This window comes from Pholcus phalangioides, unplaced genomic scaffold (assembly GCF_987345545.1).
Source record: "Pholcus phalangioides strain wild (caught in Gottingen) unplaced genomic scaffold, Ppha-v1.0 ptg000019l_1, whole genome shotgun sequence".
Lineage (NCBI taxonomy): Eukaryota > Metazoa > Arthropoda > Arachnida > Araneae > Pholcidae > Pholcus > Pholcus phalangioides.
This window is the reverse complement of record NW_028301612.1, coordinates 916,176-943,441: the sequence shown is the minus strand read 5'-3', so window position 1 is coordinate 943,441 and position 27,266 is coordinate 916,176. Positions and strand designations below refer to the sequence as shown.

Sequence of the window (27,266 nt, the reverse complement as noted above, 5' to 3'; positions counted from 1 at the left end):
TAAAATTTTTGTTCATTATTAAATTTTTATTTTTGACTAAATTCAATTCAATAAGTAAAAAGAATCTCGCTCCTGGATGAGGGTAGAGAGGTCTAGATAAGAAAGGAGGACCATGAGAAGATAATATGGTCCAAAGGGAGCCATCGATTCAAGAGAAAGGTTGACAAACATTTTATTTTTTTAAATCAAGCACAACTCAGGTCTATCGCCATCTATGGGCAATTTACTATCTAGTGAGTTGTGCCGGAAGTGTAAGTGAGTGTACCTAACAGTCTGAGTGTGTATCTAGTGGTGTGTATGATTTTTTAGTGCTGCCATCTATATTTCAGAAAAGAAGTGAGTGAAGTGTAACGATTGAATTACATTTGTACTGTTTGTAGGTCTGTTGCTCTCTGTGTTGAGACTTTTTAAAGAGAAGATCGGCTAGTATTTGCACGTTGAAGTTGGGAACCACAGAAAACCAACTTCAGCCGACCACCACTGTGGCGACCGTGGAGTTCGAACCCGGGACCTCGCAGAGCGAGTCTGCCACTATGACCACTTGACCACCACTAATTGAAAAACACTGCTTTATGGGATACGAATAGCTTTCTCATTTGAAAAACATAAAGATAGTCTGATGATCTTTACAGGTGCTACTGTAAAATATATGGTGTAATACAACCAGTACTTCTGAAACAATGTCAAACATTGTAAAAAAAAAATTGAATTGTAACAAAATTATTCATGGTAAAATTTTACTTGATTTTGGTATTTTATGTGTGTGTGTGTGTTTGGGATATTTATTTCATTTTTCTAATTTTAGAGATATAGAAAAATAATGATAAAAAACATTACCTGTATACTCTCATGACAGTTTCTTGTGCTCGAATAGCTACACTCTGCCTTTTACCAGCTGATCCAGATCCCGTTTGAAATCCACCACCAACTAAATAAAATATGCTATCAGTATGATAGCAAATTTATGTGTAGATATTTTACAAATATCTATATATAACTTAAATATACTAAAAGATAGCCCAGCTACAAAATGTTTACTTTAAAGTTGAGAGACAATCAAATATGGTATGGCTGGTTTACTCATAAGGTAACATTTTCCCTGTCTAGACATTTCCCTAAGACGACAATCTGATATTCATAGAACTCATTCTTTTCTTCCTTTTTAATGCATATTGATGACTAATAATCACTGTAACTTGTCAAGAGTAGAGTGATGATGTGGTCGCAATAACTTACACATGTATATATTTTCAGAGAATAAAAATAGAAATCTTTCCCTCTAAATCAGGTTTTTCAACTGATTTGTGCTGCGACACACTTACCAAAAAAAATTTCACAGAAAAATAAATTAGTTTGTAGAAGCCAAAAAATTGAATGTCCAAACAAAAACTAAGACACTACATGAGTAATGTGATTAATATCATAATAATGAAAATGAAAAAATCTGAAGAATGTTTTACACACTGTTTTCTACAAAAAGAAGTGCCAAAAGTACCTGAATTGAAAAGTAAGTCCTGGTCGAAACTATTAAATTTGTTAGAGAGACAGGGTTAAAATAGAAAATACAACAGAAACGTTTGAATAGATGAAAAGTGGATGAGGTTCTTATTGAAAATTTTTTCCAAAAGTTTGATTTATTGCATAAAATTGTGGAAAGTATTTTTATGCACCTACAGCTGATATATACAAGTATTTTCTCTGGATTGTGAGAAGTTCAATTGATAAAGGCAGTGGTTCACAACCTGTGATCTGTGGAACCCTTGGGGGGGTTTGTGGACACTCCAGTAAAATGAAATCGATCATTAAATTTAGTGAATAAATAAAAAAAATGCCTAAGGATCCAAAATAGAGTTTTATTCTTAAGAAGGGCTCCGAGTTAGAAAATGTTTAAGAACCGCTGGTTTGAAGTGAGCAAGAGCCAATGAATTAAAGAATAAAAATAATTATATTACAGAAAAGGAGAAGAATGACAGTAAAAATAAATTATGATTGGAGGATCACAATACAACTATTAAAAAATTGATATTAAATTTTGATATAATTAGGTAAATAATCGATCTAAATTTGGGAACAGACTAATGGCATATTTTGAAATGTTTCTAAAAGATAATAATTCTTTTCTCAACATCACATTTGTGTGAAACCAATTTCTCTGTAATGAACAATATTAAAAATAAAAAAACCTGATCATATTTAAAATCTTTATAAGTGGCAGAAGCTTGGAAGACCCTTTACAAATGTTCCTGTTCAAAAAATCATTAAAAAAAAAGAGAAGAGAATATTCTACAAATTTGTCAAGCTCAGATATCTAATTATGTTTTGTTTCAGGAATTTCAATATTTTTTAATCCAAAAATAGAGCAATAAATTTATTTTGATCAGTAATTAATGACAATAGTTAATTAATGAAAATAATTCACAATTAAGCGTTGTTAATAATTAAATAATCAAAAGTGCAATTTTCAAAATCCCAATTTAAGTGTGCCGCAGAAGTTCAACTGTAAGTTCAAGTGTGTTATGTGGGATAAAAAAAGGTTGAAAAACACTGCTCTAAATCATAATTTAGATGGGAAAACGAATAGAATTTAAAAGATTCTTTTCTCTCCAATTATGACAAATAAAATATTTATTCTAATTACAATTAGCAAAATAAACATTGGAAACTATCACCACAAGAAAGGAAAAAAATTATGGCTTTTCCTGTTAAGAAATGTAATTTCCCTAAGATCTATTATTGTGTTCTCTTTACAAATCTATAAAAAAAATGTAGGCTTAGAGATATTTCGTCAATGCTGCTGAGAGAGTCAATGAGACACACCACACCATAGCTTTAAAAAAGTGAATACATAAAAGATATTCACAGGAACTTTATTGGTTATTTATATTTTAAGCATAAAACCTTGAATAAAATTTTATAAAAATATATGAAACTAACCATCAAAGCTTAGCTGAATACCCCCAAGTTCATCTTGGTGACCGGCTAAAAGTTTTGTGAAATCCTCAAAAGTCATTTCAGTTTTGTTTTGCAGGCCAGCAGTTCTAAACATTGAAGCAATCAGTTTATCCATCTGCTCATGAGATAATGACTGATTAGCCAACTCCATTAGTGATCTGGTGTAAGAAAACATTGAAAAATATTTTTTTTACTTGTAAAAAAATGAAGGATTTTCATGAAGTTAATTTTCTGTCCTTGAGTAGCTTTTACTTTATAGCAAGCAATGATAACAACCAAATTTAAGATAACCGATCACAATGAAAATGAATTACTTCAAGCTGAAAATTGAAATTGAAAAAAAAGCTTACTTGGGGGTTAGCAATTACACTTATCCAGAAATTATAACGAATTATAAACAAATTTAAAATAAAATTGCTTAAAATATTCATTAAAAATTATTACATTTCATACACATTCTATATGATGGCATCTCATTTGCATGAAAATTAAGGCAAAATTTTCAAAAAAAAACACTAAAATCAATATACAAAACAAAATTTGAAATGTAAGCTGTATGAATTCCAATACGGAGGCAACACCCACGTGAAACCAAACACAGAATAAAAGCATCAAATTAAATTTTATTGTTTTGGTAAACCAGTTTTAGACTTAATGTAATATGAATGTATATATGTATAATTTTGTATGAGAAAGTTCAAAGAGTATCCTTTACCAATATATTTATCAAGTATTATATATTATAATGTATTTATCAATTTACTCGACAATAACAGTTATGCAGTAAGACCTCAATTATCCAAGCTATTGTAACCAGACGGACCAACCTTTTATAAGCCAAACCTCAGATAACACAGACTTTTCGGAATTTTGGAGTTAAATGAAATAAATAAAGCCCAAACAGGTGCAAATTATGCTTACACTATAACTTATTTTTAATAGCCATACAATGTTCATAATGCTCATGGAAAGTTACATGAATTACTGCAATATATTCACAGTTTGCAGCATTTCGAAAATTATTTCACATGGGACAAGTAATTTGAAAAATTGTCTTTAAAAATAGGCAGAGATAGACTGGGAAGTCTGGGTGAGGGCATGATGGTTTCTGGGGGGGGGGGAAAGCACATGATGATATCAGTTCTTATATATACAAATACAAGGCCACAACAGGCAAAATGTCCAGCGAGATGGCTGAGAAAAAGATGCCCATAACAAATACGGATGTCGTATATTTCTAAAATACAGCAACCAAATTAAAAATTCAATTACAAAAACTAGAAGCAATGTATACATATATATACATGATAAAATATTATACAATGGCCATTTTGTGCCATACTGTCGTGAACACACGTGACTCAGGAAAAATGTCAAAAAATTCAGTCAACTGTCAAAGAAACACTAATTTATAGTTGTTATGGCTGAAATCAATACGTGAAGAACTATTCAATGAATGGTTTTTTCAAATCTTAAAAAAATGTTAAAAAATTGTAAGTAATTAAAAAAAGAAAAAAAAGAAGCCAAAATTAAATATTAGCCATAGCCGAAAAGACATTAAACAAAAAGTAAAAGAGTGAGAGTAAGTAAGTAAAACATTGAGATTAGTTACCAGATAATTAATGTAATCAATTACATAAAAAAAACCTGAATTTTCTAACATATGGAGAACGCATTATCCAGGGGGTGCGGGAAGGTAGGTCACATAGCACTGGGGTATAGGAAGGAAAAAAAGTTGAAAACTACTGCACTGGATAATAACTGAACACAGCTTCTCTCTTTCCATTACCCTTTTTAAATATTGGAACAACATCAGCAAACTCAGAATCCCTTGGGACGATACCCTCAGTAACACAACTCCTGTAAATCTGAGTAACTGGCTCAAACAATTCATTAGAAAATTCCCTGAGGACCCTAGGATAGACATCATCTGGTCCTGGTGCTTTGCTTGCACATATATGTTGTAGAAGATTTAGAACCTTCACATCTTCCACATGAATATCGTTGAGGATTTTATTACCCCATGCAACACCCGTACATGGAATATCATTTTCTCTATTAAAAACTGACGCAAAAAAGTAATTGAAGGTACTACACATGCTTACATTGTTCTCTACTCTAGACCCTTGCATCAATAGGGGGACCAACTGTCCCCTTACCTCCATTATTGACGCATCTAAAAATGATTTTGGGTCAGAGTCAATGTTATCTATCAGCCTAGATTCAACTTCCTTTTTACTATCCCTTATAGCTTTCTTCAATGCCCTTCTTTTATCAGTAAACAAACAAGGGTAATCTCATTCACTTTTATACTCCCTGAATGCTCTTTCATTTTCAAGATAAATGTTACGCACGCTATCCATGAACCATACGGGTACAATGTACAAATACGCTTTTTTCAAACAAAGAGTATGACATCATGCAAAACAGAGGACAGTTTTTTACTAAATTCTTCCCATTGACTTAGCACCCCGACTGATTCCAACCAGTCTTTGAAAACTTCCGCTAACCATTCTCTCAAAACATCAAAGTTAGTTCTCTGCCCCAAAGCAGAATGTTTAGCACTGTTCTGCGACGAGCCCTCAGCTGACTGGAAATGTTCTGTGGTAAAAATCCCCATAAATGTAATGTTTTTTTGCACTTTTTCTTAAAATTCTTCCAAATTGTTCTGCAGTAGTGCTAATTTTCTGCGACATACGTCGCAGATTTTGGCACTTTCTGCTTCGGGGGTTCTCTGAAAACAAGGAACCAGCCTTTTGTTATCAACCTTACCTGAAAGAAAAGTTAGAGAAAACTAAAGATATGATACAAGATATACGGAAGACTGGATGTTGTGAAGATATTTATTATTTGAGATGTTAATTTTTTTTTTTGAGGAAGGAAAAACTCATCTCTGCTTCTACCGGGAGTCGAACCTGGGTCCCTCGATTGCCGGACGAGTGGTCTGACCACTAAGCTACAGAGGAGATAGAGATTTTCCTTCGCTAGAGCGTATATATGTGCCGAACGGAACCGTGCAATGGACGGTAAACCGATCAGCCAATATGGATGGACGACAAGCCACCAGGGTTCACCCACTCATGGGCGAAGAGCGACATTCATGTCATAAAGATATGATCACTGGAAGAAAAATCGACCCCCCTCCCCAAATACTTGTTCAACAAGATCCTCAGAACTAGTGAGAACTTAATCAAAAAAAGCAGCACCCTTCTGGATTCTGATACATGCTGACGCAAAACATTATTGAGCACCAAGTTAAGAAAGTCTTTTTCATATTGATTTCTAGCTGAAAGGTTCTCCCAATCGATACCCAGGTAATTGAAATTCCCTAATATGACAACCCTCTTATGCTTACACATGTAGGAAATTTCATCATGAAGTTTGGCGATGTAGTTAGGATTCCTATTTGGTGGATTGTAAAAAAAACCTACAATAAGTTTGACACCTTTTGTTTTCCAGCTCAACCCGTATAGTTTCAACATCACTTCTCTGTACGTTATGCTCTAGCCCTCAAACATGATTTCACGTATATCAAAACTCCACTCCCTTTCCTATCCTATCTATTTCTCAAAAAGTATCATATCCTGAGATGTATAAGAGAGATTGAACCCCATTGTGTGCCCAAGATTCTGTCATGAAGCTATATGATCCAGGCCCTCCATAGCTACCAGTTTCTAAAAATCTTTATTGCCCAAGCTCATGGCATTTATTAGCACAAATTTTAATTAGCTATGTATGTATATTAGCTATGTATTTAATTATATGCATATACATTAGATCAGGCAGCTCCACCTTTAATACTGGGGGGGGGGCAACCCCATGCATCCCCTCTAGTAAGAGGGGGTGCCATGTCTTCTGTACATCTCAGCCCATGTCTTCTGTAATCGAGCACTTTTAAATGCTTCAAGAAACACCATAGTGTATGCAAGCAACAAGTTTAAGATTCAAAATATTTGTCGGATTCTAACAAACGTATTTGTTTCATCATTTCCCCTTCGCCAAAAAAAAACCAAAAACAAAAAAACCTATCCCTCTCTCTCTCTTGCCAGAAACCTATGCTGTATCTAACTTCTACTGCCCTTCCTTGTCCATTTTCCCCGAAGGGCAATATCACTCACTTTCGGAACACTGGCATGGGTATTTTATGGAGCATTTTGTCTAGACCCAAGATGCTTTGCAAATCAATTTACAGCATTAAATTTTTAAAACCAATTTACGAAAAGTACCTTGCATAACCTGAAACTTGGTTAATCACGGCTTAGATAGCAGGGGTCTTATCTATTCTATAATATAAAATCACAAACAAACTCGAAAAGGGCCTGTTGCTAAGCAACCGAGTGAAGGAAGTGGGTGAAATTTTTGAGTGACGGAAGTCGGTTTCGATTCATATATCGATATTATTCATATATCGATATGATATCATATATCGATATTGGGTCGATATTCACATATCGGGACCCATTTGACCCATCGGGACCATGTTATGTGCATGTACCAAGAGGCTCCTACATCCTACAGCAGAGCCCTTAGGCTGGAATTTAGATTTCGAGCCCCAAAACCAGCTTTTCAGGGGCCCCTCTGTGATTAATTTATAGTGTGAAAAATCAAAAAGTGATAAGAATCGTTGTGGCCCCTGTCAGCCCTTCCTTTGTGGGGGGGGGGGGGGAGGTCCATGCCGAGAGGTATATATATGTATAATATACACACACAACAGCAGTGCTCCCAACACAGGGTCGGGGTACCCGGGGAAGATTTCACGTATAAGTAAAAAGTTTTCATTTCCAGGGGCCCTTGATGGATCTCATTGTTTTCTTGCTGCTTTAACGTTGAAAAATTTCGATAGCGGAAGCAAAAGATATATCCAGTCTGGGGCCCCACCAAAAGTATGCGAATTGGTGTCCCGGGTAATTGGTTGGGGGGGTCCCGGATTTTATTCGTTGGTAAAACGAATACAAATGAAAATTTTTCATGGTACTCGCTCCGTGGGATGGCCGACAAGCTTCCAAGTCGGGGGCCCCCATGTTTACAGGTTTCATTTTGGGGGCCCTGGATTTTATTCGTTGGTAAAACGAATACAAATGAAAATTTTTCATGGCACTCGCACCGGGGGATGACCGACAAGCTTCCAAGTCGGGGGCCCCATGTTTACAGGTTTCATTTTGGGGCCCTGGACGAATCTCATTCTTTTCTGTTGTAGAATTCGCAACAGTGGAAGCCCGAGATAAAGCCAGTCTGGGGCCCCACCAAAAGTATGCGAATTGGTGTCCCGGGTAATTGGTTGGGGGCCCTGGATTTTATTCGTTGGTAAAACGAATACAAATGAAAATTTTTCATGGCACTCGCTACGGGGGATGACCGACAAGCTTCCAAGTCGGGGGCCCTATGTTTACAGGTTTCATTTTGGGGGCCCTGGATTTTATTCGTTGGTAAAACGAATACAAATGAAAATTTTTCATAGCACTCGCACCGGGGGATGACCGACAAGCTTCCAAGTCGGGGGCCCCATGTTTACAGGTTTCATTTTGGGGCCCTGGACGAATCTCATTCTTTTCTGTTGTAGAATTCGCAACAGCGGAAGCCCGAGATGAAGCCAGTCTGGGGCCCTGCCAAAAGTATGCGAATTGGTGTCCCGGGTAATTGGTTGGGGGGCCCTGGATTTTATTCGTTGGTAAAACGAATACAAATGAAAATTTTTCATGGCACTCGCTCCGGGGGATGTCCGACAAGCTTCCAAGTCGGGGGCCCTATGTTCACAGGTTTCATTTTGGGGGCCCTGGATTTTATTCGTTGGTAAAACGAATACAAATGAAAATTTTTTATGGCACTCGCTCCGGGGGATGACCGACAAGCTTCCAAGTCGGGGGCCCTATGTTTACAGGTTTCATTTTGGGGGCCCTGGATGAATCTCATTCTTTTCTGTTGTAGAATTTGCAACAGCCGAAGCCCGAGATAAAGCCAGTCTGGGGCCCCACCAAAAGTATGCGAATTGGTGTCCCGGGTAATTGGTTGGGGGCCCTGGATTTTATTCGTTGGTAAAACGAATACAAATGAAAATTTTTCATGGCACTCGCTCCGGGGGATGACCGACAAGCTTCCAAGTCGGGGGCCCTATGTTTACAGGTTTCATTTTGGGGGCCCTGGATTTTATTCGTTGGTAAAACGAATACAAATGAAAATTTTTCATAGCACTCGCTCCAGGGGATGACCGACAAGCTTCCAAGTCGGGGCCCATGTTTACAGGTTTCATTTTGGGGGCCCTGGATTTTATTCGTTGGTAAAACGAATACAAATGAAAATTTTTCATAGCACTCGCACCGGGGGATGACCGACAAGCTTCCAAGTCGGGGGCCCCATGTTTACAGGTTTCATTTTGGGGCCCTGGACGAATCTCATTCTTTTCTGTTGTAGAATTCGCAACAGCGGAAGCCCGAGATGAAGCCAGTCTGGGGCCCCGCCAAAAGTATGCGAATTGGTGTCTCGGGTAATTGGTTGGGGGCCCTGGATTTTATTCGTTGGTAAAACGAATACAAATGAAAATTTTTCATGGCACTCGCTCCGGGGGATGACCGACAAGCTTCCAAGTCGGGGGCCCTATGTTTACAGGTTTCATTTTGGGGGCCCTGGATGAATCTCATTCTTTTCTGTTGTAGAATTTGCAACAGCCGAAGCCCGAGATAAAGCCAGTCTGGGGCCCCACCAAAAGTATGCGAATTGGTGTCCCGGGTAATTGGTTGGGGGGGTCCCGGATTTTATTCGTTGGTAAAACGAATACAAATGAAAATTTTTCATGGCACTCGCTCCGGGGGATGACCGACAAGCTTCCAAGTCGGGGGCCCTATGTTTACAGGTTTCATTTTGGGGGCCCTGGATTTTATTCGTTGGTAAAACGAATACAAATGAAAATTTTTCATGGCACTCGCTCCGGGGGATGACCGACAAGCTTCCAAGTCGGGGACCCTATGTTTACAGGTTTCATTTTGGGGGCTCTGGATTTTATTCGTTGGTAAAACGAATACAAATGAAAATTTTTCATAGCACTCGCACCGGGGGATGACCGACAAGCTTCCAAGTCGGGGGGGCCCATGTTTACAGGTTTGATTTTGGGGGCCCTGGATGAATCTCATTCTTTTCTGTTGTAGAATTTGCCACAGCCGAAACCCGAGATATAGCCAGTCTGGGGCCCCACTAAAAATCTGCGTATTGTGTCCCCGCTACTGGATGTGGGGCCCTGGATTTTATTCGTTGTAAAATTGATAAAAATGAAAAATTCTCACAGGGGGGTGTCCGACAAGCTTGCAGGTCAGGGCTTCATGGAAATGTTGGCAGGTTGTAATTCGGTGCCCCTGAATGTATCTCATTGATTTTTGTGGTTTAACATTGTAAAATTTGCAACACATCGGTAGCCCAAGATATATCCAGTGTGGGGCCCCACTGAAATTCAGCGAATTGAATCTGGGGACCCCCATGGGGAAGTTTTCTGGGGATACTTGATGAATCTCATTTGTTTTTTGTTGCTTTATTATTATTTTCATTAAAATTCGCTTCTTCAGTAGGCTGGTGCTTTCACACGTCCCTTTCCCCTTTTCCATAGCACGCTGATGAAGTGGGACGAAATAAACAAGATATGTCCGGGAGAGAAGTGGGTGGGGGGGGGGGGTTGGCCGCCTTTGGCGGCAGGGGGGCAGAGCCCCCCTAGTATGATTATAAAAACAATAGCAATTCTCATTAAAATTTACTAGCAACTTGTAACCTCTATTAAATATAGTATACTATTGATGCTGCTATGATTAAAAATATAAAAAACATAAGAAAACTCATTAAGTACCGAATCATGCTTGAAAATTCTTGTCGAGTCAATCTTCCAGAATGGTTTACATCATACATGTCAAATAGAAGTTTTGTCTTGTCATCTGCACTTCCTGTAGAACAAAAGTGAAAAAATTAGATCATAGCAGTTATCATAATATCTGTTCAAAGAAATGGGGTCAATAATTTTATTTGGACAAGATGTAGAATTCAAAAACATTAGGTTATTTTTTGGCACAAAGAAACTATTATTAAGTCTTATAAAGGCATAATGCTCAAAATATATACAGTTTAATCCTGTTTTAGAGAATATTGTTACAGCAAAAATCTTGTTGTAACTTTTCTAATCCCCCAGATAAGTTTACATATGACCAATGCTAAAACCTGAATTCCTTTATAACAAAATTCCATTATAACAAAATTGCATTATGACTAAGTGATTTCTCCAGTCTCTTGGAGTTTGTTATAAAGAGATTCAACTGCATTTAAAATTGAGTACTTCATACATATACAAATTTAAATAGATGTTATAATTTTAATTAATTAATTAAAGTTTTAATGCTGAAAGTACTCGAGTTTACCCCAACATGTTTGTCGTATTTCTTTTTAAACGTGTCAATTGTGTTAGAATTTACTACCTCTGGGGCTAAGCTTTATTTTAACAACCCTATTAGAGAAAAATTCCCTGCGACACCATAACCTAGAATTGCCCCTTACTAATCGATACTGGTGTCCCCTTGTAAAAGCAGCCAATTGGCGGTGTACCAAAAGTTCATGGTCCATCCTATCCATCCCATTGAATATTTTGAACACTTCGATCATATCTCCCCGAAACCTGTGTTAATCCAATGTAAACATATTCAAAAGATGAAGTCTTTCTTCATAACTCAAGCCCTGTGTGCCAATTAACGACACACGTAGCTCTTCTCTGCACCCCTTCAAAGCCTATGTCTCTCCAGTACAGGACGAACCAAGCCTCGGAAAAGAGGAAGAATGACTTTCAGAGAACGCAAAGAGACCTTTTTGAAAATGAAACAAAGCATTCTATTCGATTTTTTGACCCCCGCTGAACAATGTTCAGAAAACCTAAAAGCCGCTCGTCAATGAGAACTCCCAAATCAGTGACCCTAGTTGCATCGAGGACAGTGACACCAATTCAACTCATAACAGAACCGTGGGTTGTTCGAATCAAAATGAGTGACCATGCACTTGTCAACGCTAAACATCATGCTCCATTCCTTTGCTCATTCTGCAATACTGTTTAAGTTGGTCTGGAGCAACTCCCTATCGCTTTGATTCCAGATTACCCACATTATCTACAAATTTGCTAACAATCCCATCGATACCCTGATCGAATTTATCGATAAAAAGTGAACAGGTATAGGGTCCAGGATAATTCCTTGAGGAACTCCACTAGTGACGTCTGTCCAATCAGAGAATTCCCTGTTCACCATAACCCATTGTGATCTATCTCTCAACTACAATTCTACCCAATTTAGCAAGTTGCCCCCAATACCATGTTGCACCAGATCGAAATCAAGGTCCACCTTCTGGAAATCAAGGTAGACAACATCTACATTTTTGTCCTTACCCAAAGCCTTAGTCACGTGATCATAGAAGCAAAGGAGGTTAGTTACACACGACTTCCCATTCCTGAACCCATGATAATTATCTGACAATACATTATTCTCTTCTACCCACTTCACCAACTACCTTTTGATAATAATTTCTAAAATTTTCGAGAGGAGCTCGTCAAACTCACTGGACGATAATTAGAGACACAGCCTCTCTACTACCGTTATTAAATATCAGAACACCATTAGCAAGTTTCCAGTCCCTTGGGATGATACCCTCAGCAACACTACTCCTCTAAATCTGCGCGACTGGCAACAACAGTTCATTAGCACATTCCCTGAGGTCCCTAGGATAGATATCATCTGGTCGTGGTGCTTTTCTCACACATCAATAAACAATGACAGATCACCTCGTCCACTTTTATACTCTCTGAATGATCTTTTATTTTCAAGATAAAGGTTACGCACGCTATCCATGAACCATAGGGGTCGCGATGTATAAACATGCTTTTTTCAAACAAAGAGTATGACATCATGCAAAACAGAGGACAGCTTTTTATTAAATTCTTCCCATTGACTTACCACCCCGACTGATTTCAACCAGTCTTTGAAAACTTCTGCTAACCATTCTCTCAAAACATCAAAGTTAGTTCTCTGAAAACAAGAAACCAGTCTTTTGGTATCAACCTTACCCAAAGAAAACCTACAGAAAAAATTGATGAAACGATGATCACTGGAAGAAAACTCATCCCCCGCTGACACACGTTCAACAAGATCCTCAGAGCTAGTAAGAACTAAATCCAAAATAGCAGTATTCGTATTGGATTCTGATACAAAAAATTATCGACCACAAACTTAAGAAAGTCTCTTTCATACTGATCTCTAGCGGAAACGTACCCCCAATCAATACCAGGGTAATTGAAATCCCCAAGTATGACAACTATCTTACTCTTACACATGTAGGAAATTTAATCATGAAATTTGGCAATGTACACTGGTGAAATAAATTAAGAGAATTTGCATATTTTATCGAATTTCATGAAAAGAACTGAACTGAATGTAAAACCACTGCTTCTAGACAAAAATGCAAATCTTGTACGTCAAATACGTAAGTGTACACGTGTGTGTAGGCGGAGCCAGTAGAGAAACAGGCTTTATAAGCACGCGTAAGTTAAGACGCATTTCGTTCACTAGCACACCTCTGCGAATTTCTTGGTGTTATTTTGCAGCAATCGGTTAATTTCAAATTGTAACAGTAAAAATGAGTAACCACCAACGTTTAGATGATGGAATGAGGTGGCGAATTGTGGGGAGGCTAGAAGCATGTCAATCTCAAGTCCAGATTTGTAGAGAGTTCAATTTAACACCCAGCTTCGCGTGTAACTTATGGAAACAGTTCCAGGATACCGAATCCATCGAGAGAAAGCCTGGGCAAGTTCGTCCAAGAGCCACGACGGTCAGAGAAGATCGCCATTTGTCTGTTATAGTGAGGCGTAACAGGAGTGCTACAGCTTCTCAGCTCTCTCGTGACTTGTATGCAGCCACAGGAACCCGTGTATCAAGGGTGACTGTTTCCAAAAGACTTCATGAGAGAGTGCTGTTTGCAAGAAGACCTGCTGTTTCCACCCAGCGTCGTGTGTAACTTATGGAAACAGTTTCAGGATACCGAATCCATCGAGAGAAAGCCTGGGCAAGTTCGTCCAAGAGCCACGACGGTCAGAGAAGATCGCCATTTGTCTATTATAGTGAGGCGTAACAGGAATGCTACAGCTTCTCAGCTCTCTCGTGACTTGTATGCAGCCACAGGAACCCGTGTATCAAGGGTGACTGTTTCCAAAAGACTTCATGAGAGAGTGTTGTTTGCAAGAAGACCTGCTGTTTCCGTCCCACTCACTTCTACGGACAGGAGAATCCGTTTATCATGGTGCATAGAGATTGGAGTATGGATCAATGGGCGACCATTCTCTTCACTGATGAGTCCCGGTTCAGCCTAAGCACCAATTCTCGCCGTACGTTCATATGGAGAGAACCAGGGACCCGCTACATACCCTCCAATGTCCGCGAAATCGACCATTATGGCGGAGGAGGTTTAATGGTCTGGGCAGGCATCATGTTGGATGGCTGCACACCTCTCCATGTCTTTGAAAGAGGCACTGTGACTGGTGTGAGGTATAGGGATGAGGACTTGGAGCCCTGTGTTCACCTTTTCAGGGGTGCAGTTGGCCCTGAGTTCAATTTAATGGACGATAACGCGAGGCCACATAGAGCTCTTCTGCTCGACGATTTTCTAGAGAGTGAGGATATTCGCCGGATGGATTGGCCAGCCAGATCTTCAGACCTTAATCCTATAGAGCATGCCTGGGACGCTCTGGGGTGGGCAATTGCAACTCGCAACCCCCCTCCGGGAACCAACCAGGGAATGAAAACAGTGTTGTTGAACAAGTGGGACCAATTGCCACAGGAAATGATAAACTGCCTTATTTCAAGTATGAAATCACACTGCGAGACCTGTATATCTGTAAGAGGGGACCGTACCCCCTATTAACCCATCTATTAACCCATTTTTTTGTTTATTCTGCCACCGCTGTTTCATACCTTCCGCATACCGTTACGCACGATCATGCGTGCGTAACACTAATTGGACATCACACAATTATTGAATGGTTATTTGTTTTGTATTGTATCAATGTATGTACATTCATTAAATGTATGTATCAAATTTCATTAAAATCGGTACAGTAGTTATAGAGATAATCAACCAAGTCTGCAAATTCTCTTAATTTCTTACACCAGTGTAGTTTGCATCCCTATTCGGGGGATTGTAACAAACCCCAACAATAAGTTTATGACATCATTTGTTTTCAAGCTCCACCCATAGAGTTTCAATATCACTTCTCTGCACGTTACACTCTCTGGCCTTCAAACATGATTTCACGTATAACAACACTCTACCCCCCCTCTTTCCTATCCAATCTATTTCTTAAAAACGTATCGTATCCTGAGATGTGTAAGAAAGATTCACGTCCATTGTTTCCCCAAGATTCTGTAATGGCTATAAGATCCAGGCCCTCCCCAACTATCATAGTTTCCAAATAACCTTTCTTATTACCAAAGCTCCTGGCATTAATTAGCACACATTTTAATTTGCCCGATGATTTAGTGTCAATTGAGAAGTCATCCAAGTCAGAGGTGGGTAATTCCCTGTCAGTACTGTTGTGATTATCATTAATTAACCCGCATTCCCGCCTACTTAGTCAGGGAGTAAAAAAACCTGACCTAAGCCTATAGTAAACCTCCCAGACTCCCCTCCTATTCAGATGGATCCCATCTCAACGAAGCTACCTATCAGTAAATGCGGGAAGCTCCAAGAACGTGACCCCAAGTGAGGATCAAATGTCCTTCAGGCCTAAAACTATACAAATACAACGCCACAACAGGCAAAATGCCCATCGAGGTGGCTGAGAAAAAGATGCCCATAAAAATATGGATGTCATATATTTCCAAAAAATATATAGCAACCCAATTAAAAATGCAATTAACAAAAATTATAATCAATATATACAAAGTATTTCAACAAATATTTATCATTCGTTTCTCAGTTTGAATACACGCAGATTGTGAGGATCCAGGTTCAAACCCCACCATCACCACAGTGGTGGTTGTCTGAAGTTGGCTTTCTGCGGTTCCCAACTTCAGGGTGCAAATGCAAGCCGATCTCCTCGTTAAAAAGTCTCACCACAGAGAGCAACAGGCCTACAACGTTACAATTATTCATTCATTACACTTCACTCACTATGAGTTGAGGAAACAACTCATAGTTAAAAAAATTGATTGCAGCACTACACATAGCAAGCATTACACAGAAACAAACTGGAAGGTTCACTACACATACACACACATTCCAAAATGTACCAATTCGTTAGAAGTTCAGCAGAGGAATATGGATGAGGTGCATGTCTGGTTTAGTAGTAGTTTGAATACATGCATCAGATTGGGAATTTTTTATTTACAAAAATTAAACTAGTGCAACAAACACAGATAATTATACAGTTGGACTTGCTTATAATGAACATGAAGTTTTTTCCATTTCCTGTGAATTTCATATTGCTTATCTGTGCTTATCAAGTGGATACAGATACAACAAAGTTTGATAACAACAAATATTTCCACTGCTTTTTTCAACATCATTATAAGCAGATCCAACTGTATGATAATATGCTACAGATATTGAATAATATAAACTTAACTACCTTTCGCGAATATGATGATGACATTTAGAAACTCTCTAAAAGAGATATATCCATTTCCATCAGCATCAACAAGTGCAAACATCTGCTTCACAAATAATGCATCAGGACGCAAAGACAGTGCTTCTGCAAACTCATATGGAGTGAGTTCTGTATTAATGATCTCGCCGGCCCTATTATTATCAACATTCAGTAACTCTTCCTGGTCATGATTAATTGAGAAAGCCTAGAACATTTAAAATCAAACATTGCATGATGAGAAATGAAAATCAAAGTATCAAAATATTAAAAAATAATTTTTTGTTCATTTTTTCATCTGAAGCTTTTTTTTTATACAATTCAATCAAAATTACCTGAGCAAATACTACTCTGAAAAATTTTTCTAGCTGTTTCTGTCTATCAACTCTCGTGAAAGCTGCTTTCAGCATCTGTTGCATAGTAACTTCAAAACGGTGTCTGCCAACTCCAATAGCGCCAAGAAATGTTTCCAATTTATCTATGAAATTTATTTTTTCAAGCTCACTATCAAATTTTAAAACCTGAAAAAGATTCAAAATTTTGAAAGCTATACAGCTATATCCAAAAACAATATTTATTCATAAATGCTAAGAGAATAAAAATAATAGTTTTAATGCATTTGTATCTTTTAGAAAATTGATATATTTTTATATTGATGTTTAATATTTAATAATGCTATTGTTATGTGATTGTGTTATATCAAGGCAATTATTTCATAGCGAAATATTGCACTGAAAAACAACACTAGCAGGTATAACATAGTGGTAATGTATGTGTCTCTCATCCCATGATCCTGGGTTCGAATCATCTGCAAAATTTCCAGTTGAAGATGTGATCTTAAAGCACGGATCACCAAGAGAAATTATCAGTGACAAAGGTAGATCGTTTTTGCCAAATCTAGAAAAAATAAATAAACAAACTGTGCAAGACTTCTTATCTACTAACTACAGCATATCATCCTCAAACGAACGGCCTAACGGAAATGTTCAACAAAACTCTAGCAGATATGCTATCTATGTATGTCGACGCAGAACAAAAAGATTGGTACTTTATTTTGCCATGTCACGTTTGCATATAATTCGGCAAAACAGGAAGTAAAAGGCTTTAGTCCATTATTCCTGTACATGATGTAGAGACTCCACTGGATGCTATATTACCAAATGATCCCAACCATACCCCTCGTGAATACGTAGCCAAATTAACGAAAAATGCAGGGAAAGATAACTTGCAAGACTACATATCTTAAAGGCCCAGGTGAAAGATAAGAGTGTTACGACGAGGCTCATCATGATGTACAGTACAAGAAAGGTGATTGTGTATGGGTTTTTCCACCAGTCTGCAAAGTCGGTTTGTCCGAGAAATTTCTGAAGCACTTCTTTGGAACATATCATGTTTTGAAGCAGAGGTCATGTATGAAGTGGAATCATGTGAGAAAAAGTCCCGGAAGAAGCGGCAATTAAAGAATATCATCCCTGTTTTACAGATAAAGCCATATCATGACCCAAAAGAGCAACAAGAAGCTCTACTTCCAGAGGAGCCAAGCATCACACAAAAGAATGTGAGCCAACAGCTAGATATTTGTAATCTTCCTAGACTTGTAACGAAGAGTCTGCAAGCAGTTACAGCAAGCCGCTGAAACTTTTGAGAGGGAAGAAATGACACAAAACAGAACACCAGAAGGTATATCATAGTGGTAGTGTACGTGTCTCTCATCCCGTGATCCCGGGTTCGAATCCTGGTACGGACAAAAAAAAGTATTTTCAATGTGCATCTGTGTGATTTCAAGAATGTTCTCTGAAACCGGAAATACGTTTGATATTGATTTACATACTATTTTCTGGAATGTTCCAAGAGCAATATGTAATTCGGCACTGAACGATTACTAGGGCACTTAATTGTTCTCTTCTGTAACAATTACCTTCACGAGTGTTTGATTTGAAGTATATAAATCCAATTCAAATTCATAAGTACAGTCGACCCCCCCCCCTCCCGTATTCGCGAGGGTTACGTTCCTGGGATGACCGCGAATACGGAAATCCGCGAATAACCAAAACCATAGGGTTTTTTGTTTATCTCGTTTATTGAACATCATGAGAAGAGCAGGGTGACGCAGAGGTAGAAGGGAAATGTAAAAAAAGGTGCAGCGGTTGTTGGCGATGCTTTCTGAAAGGATATTGTGATTTCTGTTTGATGTTTCTTCTTCTTCTTCATATCATCAAGTATGTTGGAATATGTTGACAAGGCTTCCTCTACTAATTTTTCTGCATGTGAAGGACGTACCATAAAGGCATTGGTGAACTTGTCTTCTACTTAATAGCTGTCATGGCTCTAGTTATGACAGTAATGGCATGGTGTAATTCTTCCATACCTTCAAGACATTTTATGGATTTGCATCTTCTATTGCGTGTACAATCACCTCCATTGAGTGTACAATCATCTCCATGTATAGTGAGCCTTGAATGTTCACTTTACCCCCTTATCAAGGGGCTAAATGACAGATGTTGATTAGGAGGCATATAAAGGAGTTCCACACCATCAGCTTTGAACACATTGACATCTTGTTGTCCAGGAGCAATATCAAAAGAACTTTGAATGACATGTCTCCACTCTCAAGATACCTCCTGACTTCCGGAACGAAACACAGTTTAAACTAATCCAGGAAAAGTGCTTTCATAGTCCAAGCCCTTTTATTGTTCATCCAAAATATTGGAAGATTTGACATCCTTTCTCTTCAATGCTTGTGGATTCGCAGATTTGAAAATTACGGTAGGCTTTACCATGTACCCATACGCATTTGCACAAAACAACATAGTAAGTCTATCTTTAAACCAGGCGCTCGCTTTTCTTCTTGATTGATAAATGTTTTTGCGGCATTTTCTTCCAAAATAGTACAGTTTCGTCAACGTTAAACACCTGCTGAGGTGCATAACTCTTCCCTTCAATAATTTTCTGCAAAGTCTTTGGAAATTTTCTAGCTGCCTCCTGGTCGGCAGAGGCTTGTTCGCCAGCGATTTTTACATTGCGTAATCTGAATTGTTTCCTAAACCTATGAAACCAACCTTTACTTGCATAAAATTCTGACGAAATAGACGTGACGTTTTACCAGCCCTTCCCTTTATAGAAGCGTAAAATGTTATCGCCTTTTCCGTTATAATATTACAATCAATTGGAATACCTTTTTTTCAGCAGTCTTGTACTCACAAAAAACCGCATTTTCTGTGCGAGAAACACATAGATCCAGTAGGCAATGCAAAGCTTTCGCTGCCGCAGGTGCAGCTACAGCCACGGCTAAACGAATTTTAGATTTCTTTTTCTTGATATATCTCACTGTAGATTCGTTGATTCTGTAATGGTGGGCCACAGCAGCAGCAATTGACTTACTTTCGCCCAGCATAGTCAATATATCCAATTTCTCTTGTAAACATTTCACTTTTTTTTGTCTTTCCGAAGCATTATCAGTAGAACTTGAAAAATGAGCCATCCTAAACACACACAACTCAAATTTTGTAAACAAAACACGTGAATGACGATTGCTGAGTGTTTCCAAAAAAAAAAAATTTCCAATGAAGGAAAAAAACCGCAAATACAGGGGGTCGATTGTATTCCATTTTTAAGTCTTGATTAATTCAACAAACTACATGGCAATATTTTTAACCATCAGTAACTACTATCAACTGTGCAATGTTTATATGAACAAATAATTATTTGAGTGTGTAATAAAGTTTTCACAAAATCCTTGCTTGAGTGATTAAATAGGACCCTTTTGTGAGTTAAAGAAACAAATATCACCTAAAATTATTAAAATAAAAGAAATATGTAACTGCATAATTTGAAGTTAGTAATGGAAATAAGAGAATTTAATTATAACATTAACATTTATCAATTTATTAACATCCAGTCTCTTAGTTTTCTCTTTTGGCATGTTTATTAGATTAATAAACATTGTCTGAATTAATAGTAGAATAATAATTTCATTAAACATATTGCTTACCAAATCATACTCCATTTCGATACGTATCAAAATGTAATGATCGTTGGTATTAGTGCTAACTTGTAACTGTATCAATTGAACTTTACTCAAGTCGATGGATCGAAGAGCTTGACCTCTGAGATGGTTTACCGTAATATGTTTATGTATGGCATCAAAGTTGATCAAAATTTGACGAGTTCCTTCTTTCCATCCAACCCATTCTGTAACTAAAAATGTAATTAAATTACCTTTTGATTATGATTAATCATTACAAGCATTTTCATAAGTTATCAAGTTATCACACTGCATCTATGAATTTTTTATGTGTACCTTGTAAAATTATGTCATCTCAGTTTATAATAAGATATTTTATGATAGGACAAGAGTATATGCATATACAAATACAATGCCACAACAGGTAAAATGCCGAACGAGGTGGCTGAAATAATATGTATGAAATAGCATGTGGCATAATAACATGTTTAATTTACATTTATGTAATTATGCATAGCTTGTCTGAAAAATAAATATACATTATACAGGGTGCATAGCTAACAGGGCGCATGTCATTCTACTGGTGAACTGTTGCTCCTAAAGGCAGAAGCGCTGACATGAAAAATACATTGGGGTGCTAGTCATCCCGTATATACATGACTCAAGCACGAACGCAGGAGAAGGAAGGTGAATTGCATTGTTTTTTCAGACATTACTTGGGAAGGGTGGGAGGGATCATCCCCCTTATAAAATTTATTCAGGGGGGGGGGGGACCCAAATGGCCTCAACCCCCTAAGTTTTGGTGCCTATGCTTAGAGGCATACTTCCAATTAGAAAAAGTATCAAAATAACATGAAGAATTCAGATATGTTGTTCATGTTGCAAGGGGTTGTATAGTTGTTAAAATAAATTAACTTTTTATGAGGATACCCTGTGACCAAAAATCTAATGAGAAAGTTAATATCCAGTTTCCCTGCCTTTCCTGATGCCAAAAAAAGAAAAATTCCATGTTTTTAAGTGCAATATTTGTAGAGATATTTAAATTCAAAAAATTGAAGAAAGTTGGAAAAAAAACAGCACTATAAAGGCAGGTTAAATGTAGGGCAGTAGCATGCCTTCTTAGAGCCCTGGGGCAGACTTTTCCTTGGGGCCTCTGTGAAAATTTTGCAAAAAAGATTATGATGCGAAAAGAGTGAAAATGTTCTGTGAGGCTCCCCCATTCAGCTCAGGAGCCCCGTTGCCAAAGCCTAGTTACGGGCTTGGTTAAACGGTTTACCCGAATTTAATTCTGTTTTATCCCACCTCTCTTCTAATTTTCGAATTCATATATCTCTGTATTTTTTTTGGTATCAGGAAAGGGCAAAAATTTCCAAATTGGGTTTTTCAGCACAGGGTGTCTACTACTACTAAACCACCCATGTACCTCATCCATATTCCTCTGTGGAACTTCTAACCAATTGGTACATGTTGGAATGTGCGTGTCCATGTTGTGAACCTAACGCGAAGCTTGTTTCTGTGTAATGCTTGTTATACTGCTGCCATCTACCACATATTTTTGGAACTATGAGTGAAGTGTAATGTTTGAAGATTTTACCAGCACAGGGTGTCTGTATAAAAAGCTCTTTTTTTATTTTAATAATGTTCATAATGATAGAACTCCTTGCAACATAAACAACATACAAATACAAAGGCCACAACAGGCAGCACAATGAGATGGCTGAAAAATTATACCCATAAAAAATATGGATGTCAAATGTTACCAAAATACCCAATATAAAAACATATACAAGATATACAGAAGACTGGATGTTGTGAAGATATTTATTATTTGAGATGTTAATTTTTTAAGGAAGGAAAAAACTCATCTCTGCCTCTACCGGGAGTCGAACCCGGGCCCCTCGATTGCCGGACGAGTGCTCTGACCACTAAGCTACAGAGGAGATAGAGATTTTCCTTCGCTAGAGCGTATATATGCCGAACGGAACCGTGCAATGGACGGTGAAACCGATTAGCTAATAGCTCATGGACGATGAGCCACCAGAGGGCTATATATATGACATGAATGTCGCTCTCCACTTGTTAATACAAGATATACATATTTTACAAGTTAATTATTTATACAAATTAATACAAGATATATATATATATATTTTTTTCCTTCCTTAAAAAATTAACATCTCAAATAATAAATATCTTCACAACATCCAGTCTTCTGTATATCTTGTATTAACAAGTGGAGAGCGACATTCATGTCATATAAAAACATATATCACAAATATATATTATATATATATAAATTATTAATATGTAATACACTGCCTATTTAAAAAAGATTACAGTTCTCGTATATAAGAATGGATAATTCTCGATTTATCTCACTGTCTATCTTACTTCATTTTAAATGTATCACACACACACAATTGTGTTAGAACTCACTACCCCTGGTTATTGATAATTTTGTCACACCATGGTCATTTTCTGCACATGAGGGCTAATTAGACTGGGACCTACAATTTTTTGCCGATTCCGAGCAGCAGGGGCTTGTTGTTTATACTCATCGAGATGTGCGCTAACCCCTCGATGGGGGACTCCCTGCGGTTCACTACCACTGGAGGTGAGCTATTCCATTTATTAACAACCCTAATTAGTGAAAAACTCCCAGAGACACTACAACTTGGAATTACCCCTTACTAAACAATAATGGTGTCCCCCTTTGTCCCCAAACAGTTGATTGACAGTGTATTAATACACATCATATACATTATATACATCATATACATATACACATTAATATACATCCTGTTGAAAATTTTAAACACTTCGATCATATCCCCTGACACCCACATTCTTCCAATGTAAAAATATTCAAGAAATCAAATCTTTCTTCATAGCTCAAGCCTTGTATGCCAACAAGAGCAGGATAGCTCTTCTCTGCACCCCCTAAGCCAAGTCTATGTCCCTCTATAAGTATGGTCTCCACAACCTTCCGGCATACTCCAGTGCAAGACGAACTAAGCCTCAGAAAAGCAGAATGACTTTAGGAAAACACAAAGAGACCTTTTTAAGAATGAAACCAAGCATTCTATTTGATTTTTTGACCATTTCATCACTGCTGAACAATGTTCAGAAAACCTAAGTCACTCGTCAATGAGAATTCCAGAATCGATGACCATAGTTGCATCTGTTATAGTGATACCATTCAACTTGCAAGTAACACTGTAAAAAACCCAAACTTAAAATAATTTAATAAATGTTGTAAGTGAAAAACTGAGAAAATTTAATGAGAATTGTGAAATTTATGAAGGATCCCACGTTTTCATGTTGGTTGTTTGAACCAAAATGAGCGACCATGACTTATCAACAGTAAAGGTCATGGAAATGAATTACCTTTTGGGTGAGACAATATACTAGGGGAAAAACTTATATAGACCCAAAATTGGAGATTTATTTACTAAAGGTCATGCTCCATCCATTAGCCCATGCTGCAATCATACTCAAGTTGAAAAAATTTTCTGGAGCATCTCTTCATCTCTTGGATTCCCAAATACCCCATTAGCTTCATGTCACGTGCGAATTTGCTCACAACCCCATCACTATCCTGATCGAGTTTATCGATAAAAAATGAAAAAGTACGGGCCCAAGGACACTTCCTTGAGGGACTCAGCTTTTGACACCTGTCCAATTAGAAAATTCCCTGTTCACCACAATCTGTTGTGACCTACCTCTCAACCACAATTCTACCCAATTCAAAAAGTTGCCTCCAGTCCTAATCTCATGTAAGCACTTCAAGAGTTTACCATGTTGGACCTGATCGAATGCCTTCTGGAACATATCAGAGTACTACATGTTATTTGGATGCTTTTTCTAATTGGAAGTGTGTCTCTAGGATGAACGATTAGCCAGTAAAAAATGCCACGTGCCCTGTTACCAATGCATCCTGTATGTAGGCAAGAAAGTTAATCTTTCATAGCTTATGTTGGCAACACTGGTTTTGACCCCGATTCTTTTGCTCCCATCCCCCCCCCCCCCACAGTCTATCATCACTGCTACACAGAGTCTGGTTCAAGTGATGTTTACAATGTTAGGACTGATTCAGAATCCTGAGTGTGTGTTTCGTCTAATGTTTTCTCAATGGAAATATGACAGCCCAGAGGATAATAACAAAAAGACGATTCCCATTTATTGATAATGTTTGGTCAATGGGCACAATTATGCACAAAAACAAGTCATGGAAACCAATAAATATTTTTGGTGGGTATTTTTTCAAATAAAAATGTCTTGAATGAAAGGTAGCCATTGTATCTTCGCTTTTCTAGCATGTCTATATTTTAAATATTTCACACTATAATCTTAGAGAGAAAAATAACACAATATTTTAGAATAATAGTGACTATAATTTTAATTAGATTTTTTTCACTCTTCAGCTAGAGGTTCTCTCTCATCTTATGGGTTCGCTTGAGTTGGGGAGGGGAGGATGAAAGAAAAAGGTTTTGAAGAAGGGGGCGATGGGACAAAAAGTTTTGTCCCATGGACAAAAGTTTGGGAACTATGAGCTAGATGAATGAGAAAAACATGGCCCCACATCCTAGGGGCCCTAGGCTGGGATCTTCCGCAGGTCCCCAGACCAGATGTTTCACAGGCCGTTCTATATTAAATTTATAGTGTGAAAAAAAAAAAAGATAAGAATTCTCCTGGGCCCCAGGGCTGGAGACCTGGCAGCTACACCCTTGTGGGGGACACGGAGAAAAATATACATCAAATTTAAACTTTCTTCAACTTACCAACATACGAATTCATTTCAGAGTGTCTCATTTTTTTACTTTTCACAGACATTCTTTTTGCTGTAGCTCTTCTCTGGCGTTTTCTGACCAATCCAAAAAGGGTCAAAATACAACCTGTAGAAAAACACAGGCATATATTTTTGGAACTATATTTTAGACATATGCAGAGCACATACTCAATAATCAGATATGAGTGGGACAGACCACCTCAGATTATGTGAAACAGAATAGAAAATGTGTGGAATGTAAATTTTACTTCAAAAAACCCCAGAAAAAATGAATGTAAGAAGCTTTTTGGACCACTTTTACAAAGTTTGTAATAAAAAAAAAATATAACTGATTTGCTGGAATAACTGTTCAAAATTGCTTTCATTGAACCTTTGTCTTTTGTTGGCTTTTCTCCAATAAGATGCTCTAATGACAAGATTTGCTCTATGATTTAAATCTGTAATTTGCTAGACTAGGACTGTCATGAGAATAATTTCACTTCCAAACTGGAATTATTCTCATTTGTAAAAAAAAAAATTTAAACAAGTTACCTTCTTAAACGGGGAAAGGGGATGGGTAATAGAGGTTTCGCCCGAGTGACGCAGTGGTAAGATGCCCGTCTTCCACTATGAAGGTTACCATTAAGATCCACAGGTTTGAATCCAGGTAAGAACATCAGAAACAAGGAGCCTAGGGCAATCACCAATATAAATGGCACCTTTATTTCCCACCCAACTCTACTGGTTGAAAATTGCAGTATGACGATGTATGATAGGAGTTGGTGTACAGTGAAATAGTGGTAGAGCAGATTTTGGAAAGAAAATGCAAAAATTTTCAGTGCGTGTATAGAATTATACAGCATCTAGATCTTTCAAGACACAGATTTTTACACAAAGATGACGTCACTCTCAGCTACCATACGAAGGTTTTTTAACAACTGGCTGTTGCAAAGATATATTTTGGAAAGAGGGAAAATTCAACTGCCCCTGCGGGGAATTGAACCCACGTCCTTTCACTTTCCGGGTGAACACCCTAGACCACTAGACTACAGAGGCACCAAATCTCTCAATCTTTCCTTGGAGCTCGTGTACACTGAAAGGGACCGTACATGAACGGCTGGACCAGACTCAGGCCAAGCTCACAACTGCTGACGCTGCCACCATGGACTGTTCCGGCCGTTCATGTACGGTTCCTTTCAGTGTACACGAGCTCCAAGGAAAGATTGAGAGATTCGGTGCCTCTGTAGTCTAATGGTCTAGGGCAGGGGTCGGCAACCTGCGGCTCTTTAGTTCCATATGCAAATATTATTTATTTTATCAAAAAAAAAACAAAAACATTTAAAAATCGTTCTGAATCGATTAACGAGAATTAGGCACCGATTCTATCTCTCAGCCACTTGTACTCGCTTTTCACCGCACCCCTCCCCCGTGACACGCGTCGTCACTGTCGTCAGTCCATCGGAAGCTCTCGAATGATGCCGTCGTCGGATGTTTCTATGTAGGTTTTAATTCGCTTTCGACGCAAGACAATTTGATGTCTTCACCAGTGCTTTGGCTGTGATGTATAGTTTGTTGTTTCAAGTTTCAAGTAAAAGAGTTAGAAGCGAATTATCTTCTCAAAGTTATGTATGTACATATATATATATATATATATATATATATATATATATATATAATAATAATAATAAAAAAACCGAAGTAAAGGTAGGTAACATAATAAGTATTATATTTTTAAAATACATATTATACATATTTTTTGATAAAATGTTTTTTAATAAATTATATTTCATTATGCCCAGCTTCTCGTATGTGGCTCTTTAAAAACTTTGAAATTTTGTAAATTGTAATTTTTGACTCTTCCGACTCAAAAGGTTGCCGACCCCTGGTCTAGGGCGTTCACCCGGAAAGTGAAAGGACGTGGGTTGAATTCCCCGCAG

At 37.8% G+C, this 27,266-nt stretch overlaps 1 protein-coding gene and 1 non-coding gene across 2 annotated transcripts in view; both read right to left on the bottom strand.

Annotated features, from left to right (window-relative positions):
• The window catches only part of LOC149071076 (dual oxidase 2-like), a 120,295-nt gene that overhangs the window by 28,410 nt on the left and 64,619 nt on the right, over positions 1-27,266 (bottom strand). The window contains exons 15-21 of the mRNA XM_089248141.1: positions 25,343-25,456; positions 20,589-20,794; positions 16,933-17,118; positions 16,583-16,805; positions 10,778-10,871; positions 2,935-3,110; positions 838-928 (exon numbers count right to left, since the gene is read on the bottom strand). Coding sequence (XP_089104267.1) covers positions 838-928; positions 2,935-3,110; positions 10,778-10,871; positions 16,583-16,805; positions 16,933-17,118; positions 20,589-20,794; positions 25,343-25,456 — 1,090 coding nt within the window. The remainder of the gene's footprint in view (positions 1-837; positions 929-2,934; positions 3,111-10,777; positions 10,872-16,582; positions 16,806-16,932; positions 17,119-20,588; positions 20,795-25,342; positions 25,457-27,266) is intronic.
• TRNAA-GGC (transfer RNA alanine (anticodon GGC)) lies at positions 22,430-22,501 on the bottom strand. Its single transcript has one exon. It is a non-coding gene; the product is annotated as a tRNA-Ala (tRNA).